We start from the raw sequence: 12,753 nt of genomic DNA, 5'->3' as shown, positions 1-12,753 counted from the left end.
TTTATTGAAAAAGAGCTGTGCACTAAAAGGTGTGAAAAGAAAGATACTACCGTACTATGATTGATATTATAATATTGATTAATATTATATACTATTAAGATCAAAGGGAGAAAATCAATAATAAAGATGGGAAGTACCTGATATATTACCTAATAGTGTCTTTCTCTTTCAGTGACTACAAAATTACTCTCTGTTGTCAGGAGAGCAGAAGCACCTTAGTTGAGAATTTGAGATGATGCAAAAAGGAAACGGTTCAGCTCGTTTTCACTGGTCACTTGGTGAGATGCCCATGCAACTGACAGAGATGACAGAGTTATTTTTTTAAAATGCTATGTTCTGGGAAATGTAATGGAACTTTCCTCATGGAATCAGTCTGAGCTACAAGAAGTACAGCAGAATCCACAAACTGGGAGGGAGAACTGAATAGGAAAAATAAGGTCTGGAAGGAACTAGCATTCCTGAAAATTACATGAGCACTTCTACAAATATTGAGTAGTCACATCTAAGATTTTAGAGATGGTACAAAATGATGCAATCAAGAAGTAGAAAATATTTTGAAACAGTCAATGATTTCTGTATTGTGATGATATCTGGATCCAATAAGAGTCATTGGGTTTTAAGCAAGATTAAATTAGAATTTTGTACATAATTTGAAACATCATTAAAAAGTCAACTGTACAAAAGATTATGAAACAGATATTCAACCAAGGTCCAAAATTTGTGACTGAAAATGAGGGGAGAACTAGACAGTTCTCCCATTTGCATCAGTACTTTGCTTGCCACAGAAGCTGACTAGAAAATATCTCTCACAGATTTTAGGTCCAGTTCAGCATAGCAAACTGTATCTGTCTTTAAAATAAACAGCACAAACCCCCAAATCCTTCCTTTTCAGAATTCAGCACATTATACTCTATAAATTTGGATTTAGATGCATTTCAGCATATGTCCTTATTTTGTTCAGTGAATAGTCACAAGCAGATGGTGTTTCCAGTTTCTAGAGGTAAGAAATTTCACTAGTGCTATGGGATGTGATACTGGGAACCTTGACTAAATATTTATGTAAGATAGTCTCCTCACAGAGCTTCAGAAAATAATTTTCTTTTTAATTACAGAAATAACTGAACCATAGCAAATATAAGTTCTTTGCTCCAGCAAGAACGCCGTAAGTACTGTTAATGTCTTAATTTATTCTGGAGTGTGATACAAGACTCCAATTCAGGAATTCTGCTACTCCTTTATAATAACTATTGTTTTTCAATAAATTAATATATTTGTTTCTGCTTTAAAATTGTGTTAAGGACTATTTTTTTCATATTAGTGAAACAGACAACTGAATGCTGGTTATTTACTATATATAATTTCCCAGATACCTTATCTACAACAGTTAAGTGCTTGTTGTGACAGGAATGTAATCTCAGTGGTTTTGGTTTTGTTACCTCCATGGAGCTTTCACTTCTTAATGGCTACAGAGACTAATTTTGAGTTAAGAGCCAAACGTTTTTTCCTCTGCAATAGTGCAATGATCTTTAGATTTGTGGCTTTTAATGTCAAAAGGAAATTATAGCTCATGCATGCCTTTCTAGGCAGAATAGCTCATGTAGAGCACATTAGAATAACTTAAAGGAAGGCTGGAATAAACTCATAGTGACGATAAAGAAAAATTATTTAACCTGTGTAATTATCCTATATTAAAGCAATTAATAATTAACTGTGAAAACTGTGTTTATGCTGGCCTGTGAAATAATGCTGAGAAACAGTAATGTTGTTACAGATTTCTCGGAGGGGTATGTGGGGAACATCTATTTTTTTCCTCAGTTATCTGCAGTGGCATGTGCACACGGTTATTTGTGCTTACGTACGGTATGTAATGCTTGTCCCTCTGACTCTGTCACCAGTGAGACAGCAGAAATAATCCTCTTGTCACCTACATGACACCACAGACATCACAGAAGCTGTCGGAAGTATTCTAAGGCAAAACCCAAGGGTATACTTTAGAAAACTATGGCCATATATTTTGTTAGCAATGCTAAAAAACAAATATATTAGTGAATGACTTAGCACACAATTTTTGACTCAAAAAAAGCTAAATAAAGTTCTTCACTTAATGGTTCTTCACCAGTGGTTGAGCACTGGAACAGGCTTCCCAGAGAAGTGGTCACAGCACCAGCCTGACAGAATTCAAGCACTGTTTGGAGAAAACTCTCAAGCACATGGTGTGACTCCTGGGGTGTTCTGTGCAGGGCCAGGAGTTGGATGATCCTTCCAACTCAGCATATTCTATGATTCTAATAATTTGTTCACAGTGAATAGTTTGCCTAATAACAATTGTAGTCCTGCATTTGTGTTGTCATAATCACAACTCAAATAACATGTTTGTATAATGACCAGCTTAAGTTTTAGTTGTAAGTGCTGGATGATTTTGTGTCTTGTGTGAATAATCAAATCTTGAGCTGTATGTTATGATACACTTGAAGAAGTGTACTAGGAAGGCAGACAGAAGATAAAAATTAAGATATTACTGTAAAGATGTTGTGGTACACAGGTTCAATATTTATGATTGGAAGACCTTGAAAATCTTCCCTTTCTCTTTCTTAGTCTTCTTTTCCCCCACTTTTATTCTGGCAGCTTCTCCAGGCTACCACATCATCACCTCATATAATATTTATGAGAAAAATACATTTCACCTGCTGGCAGGTGAAAGGATATTCAGTTGGAGAGTGGTCAATCTGACTGAGTTTTGCATCGATTATCAAATTCTTTAATCAGTAATTTATAAGCATTTTTAAGTAATGTAAATATTTTCCCATGGAAGAATATTCTTTTTATTGTCTCTAAAGACAAAATAATTAGTTGCTTCTCCAGAACCTGCCAAAAACTTTGACGTTTGGTGGCTAGTGTCTGATTAACACCTGTATAACATCCTAGCAGAAATTTCTTGATGTTACATATGTTTGTGCTGTCTGCCTTCATCCTTCCCTCACCTACAATTGGTTGGCTCAGCAGACAAGGAAAAAATATTCTTTATCTCTTCAGAAAAAATATAAGATATAATGCCTTCTCACATAAGTTTGAGGTTGGTGGTCTTTGGGTTTTTTTTTTTTTTTTGTATGTTTGTTTGTGTTGTTTGTTTTTGGTTTTTTTTGTAAACAAATGTCTTAACAATTATTCACATATTACTCAAGTTTCAGAGTAGCACTATGGCTACTAAAATCTCTCCCAGAAAACTGCCTGTTGCTTTAAAAACAGAGTTGTTAAATATCACAGAACTAAATTTCACAGCAAAGATTGTCATGGTAGGAACAGGGGAGGAAAATTTTCTGGTTTTATAAGTTTACTGAAAAATTATACAATGTATTTCTGAATATTTAATAAGAAGGAAGGCTTTCCCTGTCTTTGTTCCAGGGAGGTATTTAGGTCCTCAGATATTAACTTATTCAGAATAAATCAGGAACATGGAGCACCTAGGATCTTACTTTAAAAGATTTTGAAAAACCTTGAAAAGTTGATTTTCTTCAACTATTTGCAAAAGCATTGATTTTTGAGACTGACATATGGTTAACATAAGTTATTAACAAAATTAGAATTACCTTCCTATTGATTCCATTTCACTGGCTAAAACTGATGGTATTTCAGCTGCAAGAATGCAAGCTGAAGCAGGCACCAGAAGCATCTCCATTTATCCATAAAAGTGTGAGATTAATATACATATATATATATACACACACATTATAGTCATATAGTACATGTAAATAGTTACATAATGACATAACCTGTTACAAGACTGAGAAAGCCGGGAAATTCTATTTTAAGGATGCTATTTAATATGCTCTTTTAATTTAAAGTAACATTATTTAGAAATATGGTATGTTATTGCCCTCCAAAATGACCAAAGGGGAAACCCCCACCATCTTCAAAAAACCGTTTCTTCTGGGTTTGTGCCTCCCCACAGCTTCTAGTGAATTTATCAGACTGTATATTAGAAAAAGATTACAAAGAGCAATAAAAACTCAAAGGATGCAGGAACATAAAAACACAAGCAAACTATTTTCCCCCAAAATATATGCCACAAGATCCATAGCTCCTACTAAGTGTTAATAATCCCTCCCAACCCCCCCATCAAATAATGAAAAGAGAAATTAAAAAGCTTTGAGCTTTGCCAGGAAGAATGCTTTCAGACAGCGATGGTTTCTTGTTCTTTGGTGAGAAGTGTAAATTCCAGACTTTGGCACAGCTGTGTTCTAGACTGCATTTAGACATGAGCCTGAAGAACAAAAGTTTTTTATAAAAGGAAAACTTGGCTGCCTAAATTTTATTATAACACTGTATCCCTGTGTAAATTCTTGCATACAGGCTATATATAGAGTACAAAACATGTATCTAATGACAGACATGTAATTGACACTTATACTGTCTTTCAGTGTTCCAGGATAAACAGTAATTGAAGAAAATGCAGTATATTACTGAACTCCAGGGTGATCATGGCAAGCATATAACTACATGGTTTTAGACATAATTATTCTCACTTAAACTCCGCTAATCTGCAATAAAATCTTGTAAATTCTGTGCAGAATTTGGTCTACTAATTTTATTCTTTCCAAGTCACATTTAGGACCTAAACCGGCATAGATTTTACATTGACTCAATTTCATTGGCCAGAGGGTGATTTATGACATGTGATAGGAGGTGCAATCTTTCTAGTTTTATGGCATTTAGAATAACATGTTTGCAGGATTGATATTTGGCTGAAAAGTCTGACATGCTGTAAGAAAGAGCAGCATCAGGAAGAAAGGATAGTATCTGCCCCATTTAATTCCTGTTGGCATTGTCTTATTTTGTGCTTCCAAGAAGAAAAAATAGTGTGGTAGTATGTCGTGCTATAAAAAAACAAAGAAGCACCTGGGAGTTCCCTTTATGTTACTGAATACTGAGTGTTCACAGTACTTGTTGTTATTATAAACAGCAAGCATTGTTTGTTTTGCATAGATTGTTACTTTGAGTGTGTGCACACAAAATTACCTATGAATCTTTTTCTAATATTTAATTTAAGTGATTAAATTTTATGAAAGGAAAATGCTAAAATCCTTATAATAGTGCCAGTTTATGTTCAGTTCAGCATCCTGCTGTGATACCTCTGAAGCGCTGTCATGCTGGTGCTGCTGTACTGCCTCTGCATCACACAAAGAACCTTGGGTTTTTCTGTGAAAATTGTTAAGGGCATATTATGGATCCTCACAGCACTGCTGCCTTGATAATCTAGGCTTGCAGGAGCAAGAAGCCCTTGCTGTGCAAAGGCAAAATGCATTAAGTATCTGTAGTAGTGACAATTAGAAATGGGCACGGACATAGGCAGATTTCAAGTGAGATTTTGAGAAGAACATAACAAGAACAGGACCATAAAAGGTCTACAGTAAGTAGCAGGTCGTATTAGGTGGGAGAACTGGACCAAAAATTTGAAAGGCAGCTTCTCGATCGGGTGAAAAAGTAGTAGACATACTACAGGCATGTCATAAAGACAACTAGATGGCTAACAAAACATAAACTAGAGCTGGAAGGGAATGCCAATTTTCTAGTGAAAACTTTTTGTTAAGCTTAAGAGGCTGTGTTAGAACCTTTAAATTCACAAACCATGACAGGATTATTTTGGCAAAGGTAGAAACACTTTTTTTCTGAATTTTTTCCTACGAAAAGCAGAGTTGTCATTGATAAAAATCTTCAGACTTGTGGAAAACAGTGGGTATGATGAGATGTAATAGAGATTGAAAATGATCAAATAACAGTGGGGAACAGAAAGTGAATTGCTGTGGGGTTGGCTGGCATCTTGAACCTTGGTGCTGGCAGTCCTGGAGCAGGGAGCCCTGTTCTTCCACAGTCCCACAAAATAGGCAATTCTTCTGAATTCCACCTGTAAATATCAGCCATGGAGGATGTTTATTCTTTTGCTTTTCCCTCTAGTTCATCTAAGAAATAATTCTGTGAACTTTACGTTACTTCCTGTTATGATAGAAACTACCATGTTATTTCCATTTGTTTTAACCAGTCAGCTGCTTTTAATTATTCAGTGCAGTTAACAATAACTGCTGGTTAAAACCTCACATCAGCTAAAATTCTGGAACTATACCTGATATGTATTTTGCACATGTGTACGTATAATATTTTATGTGTACTGCACATATGAATATTTGTCTTTGATGAATAATTTAACAAGAAGCTTCCATCTACATTAGGCCTTTATGACCCTGTTCAGAAAGTTTCTGGAAGAATCTTTACTATTTTAAACTTTTCTTCCTAAGCAAATTAATGTGGCCAGATGTGGTCCATGTGTCTCTGTTACTACATAATATCTTTGGAACTAAGTGGAAAATCCCAACAATTTAACAGAAGGCTAATAGTATCACACATGCTCCTAGCCATTTCATTGGAACAGATACACAGGTAAAGAAGATAGAAGATAACACTCTTTGGTGTCTGAACAACTCCTGCATACATTTCACTCATATTAGACATCAACAAAGCTGTGTGTCAGAGAAATATTACTGCCCTAGCATGGAGAAGCTTCAGATGGAGTTTTCGTTTTTGTAAACACCAAGGAGTCTAATTATGAGCTCCAAATCTATAAAACCAGATATGATCAGTTCCACAGTTCTTGGAACGACTTCCATGATGTCATAATGTGCTGAAAACTGTACAAAATGTTTCAGGCACTGATGTTATAGTGAACTATTTATAATTTTTTTTTCTTTCCTTTCTCTACAATGTCCTTGCTTTAAATGCAGCAGACAAAAAAGGCATCTAATCTGATGCTCATCTTCAAAGTACCCTGGATGTTCTATGATCCAGACCTTGGACCAGGTGAACTGAGATTTACGACCATATGAAATACATTCACAAATAGTTGTGCTGGAACTGCCTTGTGTGCTGAGTTGGAGAAAGTGATAGGATAGTATGATAAAATATATTTGTTCTGTGCCTTTTCATAAAACCTAATTTTTAAAACTTGTCCAAATTCAGGATTTTTCTTCATCATTGGGGTCTATTTCAATAAATATCTTTCAGTCTAAATATTTTGGAGAGGACATACTTAAGAGGTTTGAATGCACTATGAATGAACAATGTGAAAAAATATCTTTATTTTATCATTCTTTTCATATTTTCAGTCAGAAGTAAGCTTGAGAGGTAAAAGTCACTTGAAGTCAGTAGTAAGTGAGACCAGGAAATTATAGAGGAAATGCTTAAGCTGTCATTAATTTGGCGTTCATCTTTTAAAGCTCTGTATTAAACATTCGTACATTACTTGCTCTAGAGGTCTTATGGGTCATGACTGCTCTTGCAGTTTTCAATCTGTCAGATGAACAGGTTTTCCACTGCTGGAAGCAATGATAAAATCACACCGTGCCGCACTTTTTCATGATGTCCTTGAACAGCATAAAGTTACAGATTATGGGTGTAGCTTTTTTAGATACACTTTCCACATATTTTGCTCTGCCAGCCACACAGTCTATTTACCAAAATAATTGTGATTTCATTATGTTTAACAGTTTTGGTCCTTCAGAAACCTTCTGCAGTTATACATCTTGCATACATTTCACTCTGTCAGTGATCCATTGTTAATTTTACTCTTTCTGAGATACCCTGTTTTCCTCCCCTCATGACCATTGCATTGCATTAACAGAGGCTCTCTGCCATACACTTGTTTCAGAGTGCTGTTGCTGTTAGGAGTCTGGTGGCTCTCTGGCTTGCCAGACTTCTTTCTGGAGGCCAAGCATCCGCCCCGATGGATACAGGTGTCCTTGTAAAGGTTCGATCTGCTTGAATGCTCACGAAAGATGAGCTATTCCGTGGCAACCCTTGGCTTCACCCTATGGAAAACGCGTAGTGGCTGTCCTTCAATGAAATGGTATTTTAAAACCTTACATTCACCCCAGGTTAAGCTCACTCACACGATGGTTCAAGTACAACACCCGGTGAAGCCATGTTGCACCATCCAGCTCTTCTCCCCGACAGTAGAGTCGGCTGACAAAATAACTGGCGCAGAGCCGTTTAATTCTCCCTCTCCCGAGGTCTCTCTCAATGCGGCACATCACGCCTAACTCCTGCGGGACAGCCGTGCCCAGGCAGGCTCGGCGCCGCCGGCCTTGCGGTGACTCCCGGCGGAGCGGGGCAGCCCCGGGCCGGGCCAGGTGAACGCCCGGGGCCGGCGGGGCGGGCAGCGGCGAGCCGAGCCCCGAGCCGAGCCCCGAGCCGAGCCCCGAGCCGGGCGGCAGCCGCCTCTCCGCGGAGCTCCGGCAAGGGGCGCTGGGCGGCGCGTTTGGAGTGCGGAGGGAGCGGGCTGCGGATCACCTGCAGCGGCGGGGGGGCCGGGAGCTCCGCCTCCCCTCCTCCCCCGGTTAATCGCATCCCCCTCCCCGCGGCAGGCACAGGCAGCCGGGCAGCGCTGTCAACCTGCTGCAGGCGCACGGGCACCCGCACCCCGCCGGCAGCCAGGGCCGGGCTGGGGCCGCCGGCTCCGCCGCCCTCGCACTTGCCCCGGCCCGGAGCGGCGCGGCCGCGAACCTCCTGCCGCCGCCCCGCGGGGAGCGACCGCCGCCGCCCGCCCGGGCACCGGGAGCAGCGCCCGGCAGAAGGAGAGACGAGGGGGAGCCATGGCCGAGGGGGGCGAGGGCGAGGACGAGATCCAGTTCCTGCGAACTGTAAGCGCCGCGCTTGCCTCCCTCACCTCCGCGCTGTGGCGGGGCGCCGGGGCGGGCCGGGGGCTGCGGGGGCGACGCCCGGACCGGCCGGGGTGGGAGCCGGGCGGGGGCAGCTCGGAGCGGGCTCCGGAGCCCGGTCCCTCGCCGCCTGGCAGCGTGTGGCCCCGGCCGGGGGGGGACAGGCGGCCCCCGCTCTGCTGGCCGTGCCGGGATGAGCGGGAGGGGCGGGCGGCCGCGCTCCCCCGGGCGGGGTGAGTGAGGGGCGGGCAGGCGGGCGGGGGCGAGCGGCGCCTCCCCAGCAGCACCGCTCCTCTCCTCTTCTCTCCTCTGCCTTCCCGGCCGCGATGTGTGCGCCTACTGCAGATACTAACAGAGCAGCCGTCCCCAGCGCCAAAGCTGCAATCACACTCCCTTCGCAAAAATCGGCTTGAGGGGAAAAAAAAAAAAAAACAACAAAAAAAACACGCACCTCTCTCACCCTGTCCCCTCCCCACGGAGGTTCCCACTAACTTGCAGGCGTTCTCTTCGCTGGGCACAGACTACTACGGCTTTTTCTGGCGTGCGCATCCTTTCGTTACTTCGGTCCAGAGCATGTTAAGGCGCTAGAGCGCTTCTTCCTTCCCTTTAATTAATACATCGGGGCTGCTGCATCTAAGGCTTATCTGGATTATGTTTCTTCAGGCGATGCTTTTATTTATCTTCTCGGCCACCTCCCAAGTGCCGCTTATATGTATAATCCTAGCAAGTTTTGCAGACAGGCATCTGCTCCAGAATGGTGGTGTATACAAACCGTGCCACAGTTTGAGGAAAAATTGCTGAGGCATTTGTGAAGTAGAGCTGGAAACACTGAGACTGTAGGCTAAAGCTGAACTTCTCTTTTATTTAGTACAGTCTGATTTAGAAAACGTTCACGTTCAGTGGCTTGTAAGAAAATACATCTAAAGGGGGTTGGAAAGAAAGCAACATAGTGTATATGAAACATATTCGTATGCTGTTTGCAGCATTAAGAATCCTGGATCCCAGTTGTCTTCTATTTCTATCAGAAACCACACAATAGTAGATGTACACCTTAATATAATTTTTTTGGCTTGTTTGTTTGAGGATTCTTGGAAAATCTGCTTTTACAGAAAATACAGCTGTTACGCAACATTGGCATGAAGATTGGCAACTTTTTTTCTTGTCAGCATTATGTGACTTGTAGTGCTGCCTAACACCTAAAGACAAAACAGAAAAATGCTTCTGTGAAAGCTAATTTGTCATCTCAATTTATGAGAGTCCTTTTTTTTAGTATTTCTCACTGGTAAAGATTTTTGGGAGACTTGTACAATGGCAGCCTTGAGTGTTAAGCTTAGTTCATGTTATCTGAATGCTTAATAGGGAAGGAGAAGCATTGAGCATGCTAATAGATCTCAGCGCATCTACAGTCATGTTAAACTCCAGCACCTGACAGCAGCAGCATGTTACATAAAACAGCACTCCTGATAATGTGTGTCAGCCTCAGTACAGATTTGGCAAACCTAGTCTTAGATAATACTTAAAAATGTTTAGAATGTTGCACCAGTGGTAAAATGACCTTGAATATGGTAAACTGAGATTTGGGGACACTTGTGTAGTTTAATCTAAAAGGCTGGAGAAAGCCATTTCATGTGAAATTTTGAGTCTATAATCTGTAGTAAACAGTGATTTTTTACTCTTCCCTCCACTTTGTCCGAGTCATGAGCATTACTTGAAAAAGTCAGTGCTTTCAGATGTGTTTTGTGATTTAGTCTTCCACTTCTCTATTAGTGGTCTCTAAAGCTGTTACATGTGTGTAACTTTCTGAATGTCACTGGTAGAAAGCACTGGAAATCTGATACTACTCTGGTAATTATTGCAGTTTTTCTTTTTAGTTATTTTTTTTTAAAATACTCATTAGGGACAGATGCATTCATAAATGTTTTGCAGATAAATGAGAGCTTTTCAAAGAACACTGTATGCAAGCAAAAAGCATTTTGTGCTTTGAATACTTTCAAGATGACATCTGTAGGCCTACTACATGTAAACAGTGATCTTCATATTTTCTTCTTTGGTAGGACATCATAAACTTCCTAAAATCTTTAGAGTTTACTCTGGAATGTAAACACTCTCTTTTTTTTGATGTTTAAAATTTCACATGAGATTTTACCCAATTAAAAATGCCCTGTATTTGCATTAAGCTACTAAACACTAAACTGAATTTGTATTTTTACCACATGTTGATTGGAAATTCCGATTTTTATCTCTTCTTCGCACATTCCTGTATGTGTAATGATTCCCTTTACTTGTTGCTCTTTTATTTTTTTTTTTATTTTCTGATTTGGTTTTGTTTTGGTAAAGAGGCAATAAGCATTACCTCCTGCAAATTCTGCTGCTAGGATGAATTTCTGTTTCTTTTGGGAATAATTTGAATTTGATATGTCACTCTGAGACGTGAACACAACCTATTAATGCCCTGTATTTCTGGAAGCATCAGAGTTTGCTCTGTTTGGGACTGCTTTGGACAGACTGGAGCTCAGCTCCGTGCTGTTCAGTTATCCTCAAGCAACTCTTCTGTAGTCCTGTGAATTATTTGCTTCTCTGGAAACAGGGATCTCCCTCATTGGTTTGCGGAGTGCTCCATGTGGAGATGACCTTGTGTTATGTGTGGCCTTTTTTAGGCTTGGACATGCATTCTTCTGACTTCTCCCAGGGAATAAACATGCTGTGTGAAGGGGAACAAGTATCCTGCAGTGTGTTTATTAGTTGTGTGTCCAGGGAGGACATCTTCCCTGTAGAGGAGTTGTTTTATTTTTTAATACTAGGAAGATCAAGGGTATGTGCAAAATATACTTCAATGTTTAGTCTTTACAGTCAAGAATCTAAAACATTCATAGTTTATGTGGAAATTACCTGGTTTTTATTTGTTTGTTTTTATTTTATTTTTATTAGGATGTGTAATTTGACAAGAGTGAAAATAATTCCAAGTTACAGGAGGAAACAGAAAATATTTTCCCTTAAATGCATAGGTTCCTTCCTTAAAATGGAGGTGCAAGGACTGTTTTTTGTGACACAGAACACCCATAAGGGAAGGCCTTTGCAAGAAATGGGCTGACAAGCTGGCAAGAGGATTAAAACCAATTGAAAGGCTTAAAAAAATATTGCCTGTATTTGTCCCTTATATTTTTGAAAGGTGTCCTGATTTTCAGGAGCAATATGTACCTAAAAGTGATGAGAAATGTGTAATTTAGCTGTTTGATCTTGTGATGTTCCTGATGCAGTGTGTATGGTTTTCTGGAGTTGTGGAGTTTCTTAAATTAGAGGCAGGTCTGCTTTTAGCTGTTTATGGTAGGAGACACTAACAGGGCACAGTGAAGTAGGGCTGTCAGGGTTATGGTTTTTTTCACTGTCTTCTGAGACAGTGATGACTACCATGCCTGTCAGGAATCAGAGGCATAATCAGCGTGAGCAGCACATGTTTCCCAGGACTGATGGAGTCATCTCTTTTTGTTTGTTTGTTTTTAAAGTTTGGGTGCTAATGTTCCATGGTGCACTCTCTTCTAAGGCCTTTAGAAAAAAAAATTAATTAGCCGGCAGTGAAACAGAATCTCTTGCTTGTGTGAACGTATTCTGTGCTGCCTTATTTTCTACGTGGATTTAAGAGTTCTGAGTGTGACTGCCAGGGGAAAGTGTAAGTGTCCTTTGCAACACTGGAAGAGCAGTTTGAAACAAATTTAAACATTATTTAGGATTCATGTTTGACATGCAAAAGATTTTATTCACTCAGTGCTGGGATTTTTTACTTGCGTAATAAAAGAATGAAGTTTATGGCAGAGAAGTTTGAAATGAAGAATATTGTGTGTTCACATTTCTAGGATAGCAATTCTGTAATGTCAGTCTTTTCAGTTCCAGACAGTCCTCATTATGGCAACATTTAGCCAATGAGTGCCACTTGAAATCTGACTAAAAGTCACATGCTTGCATGCCACCCTACATGAAGATTCTGTGGAATTAGAGAACACAAAGGTAACCAGAAGAAACAAGATCTGAAGATTATTGTTAAAATGAGTAA

The 12,753-nt window shown here is 40.0% G+C and overlaps 1 protein-coding gene across 3 annotated transcripts in view; it reads left to right on the top strand.

Moving 5' to 3' along the window:
• The first annotated feature begins 8,441 nt into the window (after positions 1-8,441).
• Positions 8,442-12,753, top strand: part of RYR2 (ryanodine receptor 2) — a 378,658-nt gene continuing 374,346 nt past the window's right edge. For all 3 annotated transcript variants that reach the window (XM_066315680.1, XM_066315679.1, XM_066315678.1), the window contains exon 1: positions 8,442-8,687. In XM_066315680.1, the coding sequence (XP_066171777.1) occupies positions 8,640-8,687 (48 nt within the window). In that variant the 5' untranslated portion in view covers positions 8,442-8,639. The remainder of the gene's footprint in view (positions 8,688-12,753) is intronic.

This window comes from Sylvia atricapilla, chromosome 3, assembly GCF_009819655.1.
Source record: "Sylvia atricapilla isolate bSylAtr1 chromosome 3, bSylAtr1.pri, whole genome shotgun sequence".
Classification (NCBI taxonomy): Eukaryota; Metazoa; Chordata; class Aves; order Passeriformes; family Sylviidae; genus Sylvia; species Sylvia atricapilla.
This window is presented reverse-complemented; position numbering and strand designations above follow the sequence as displayed.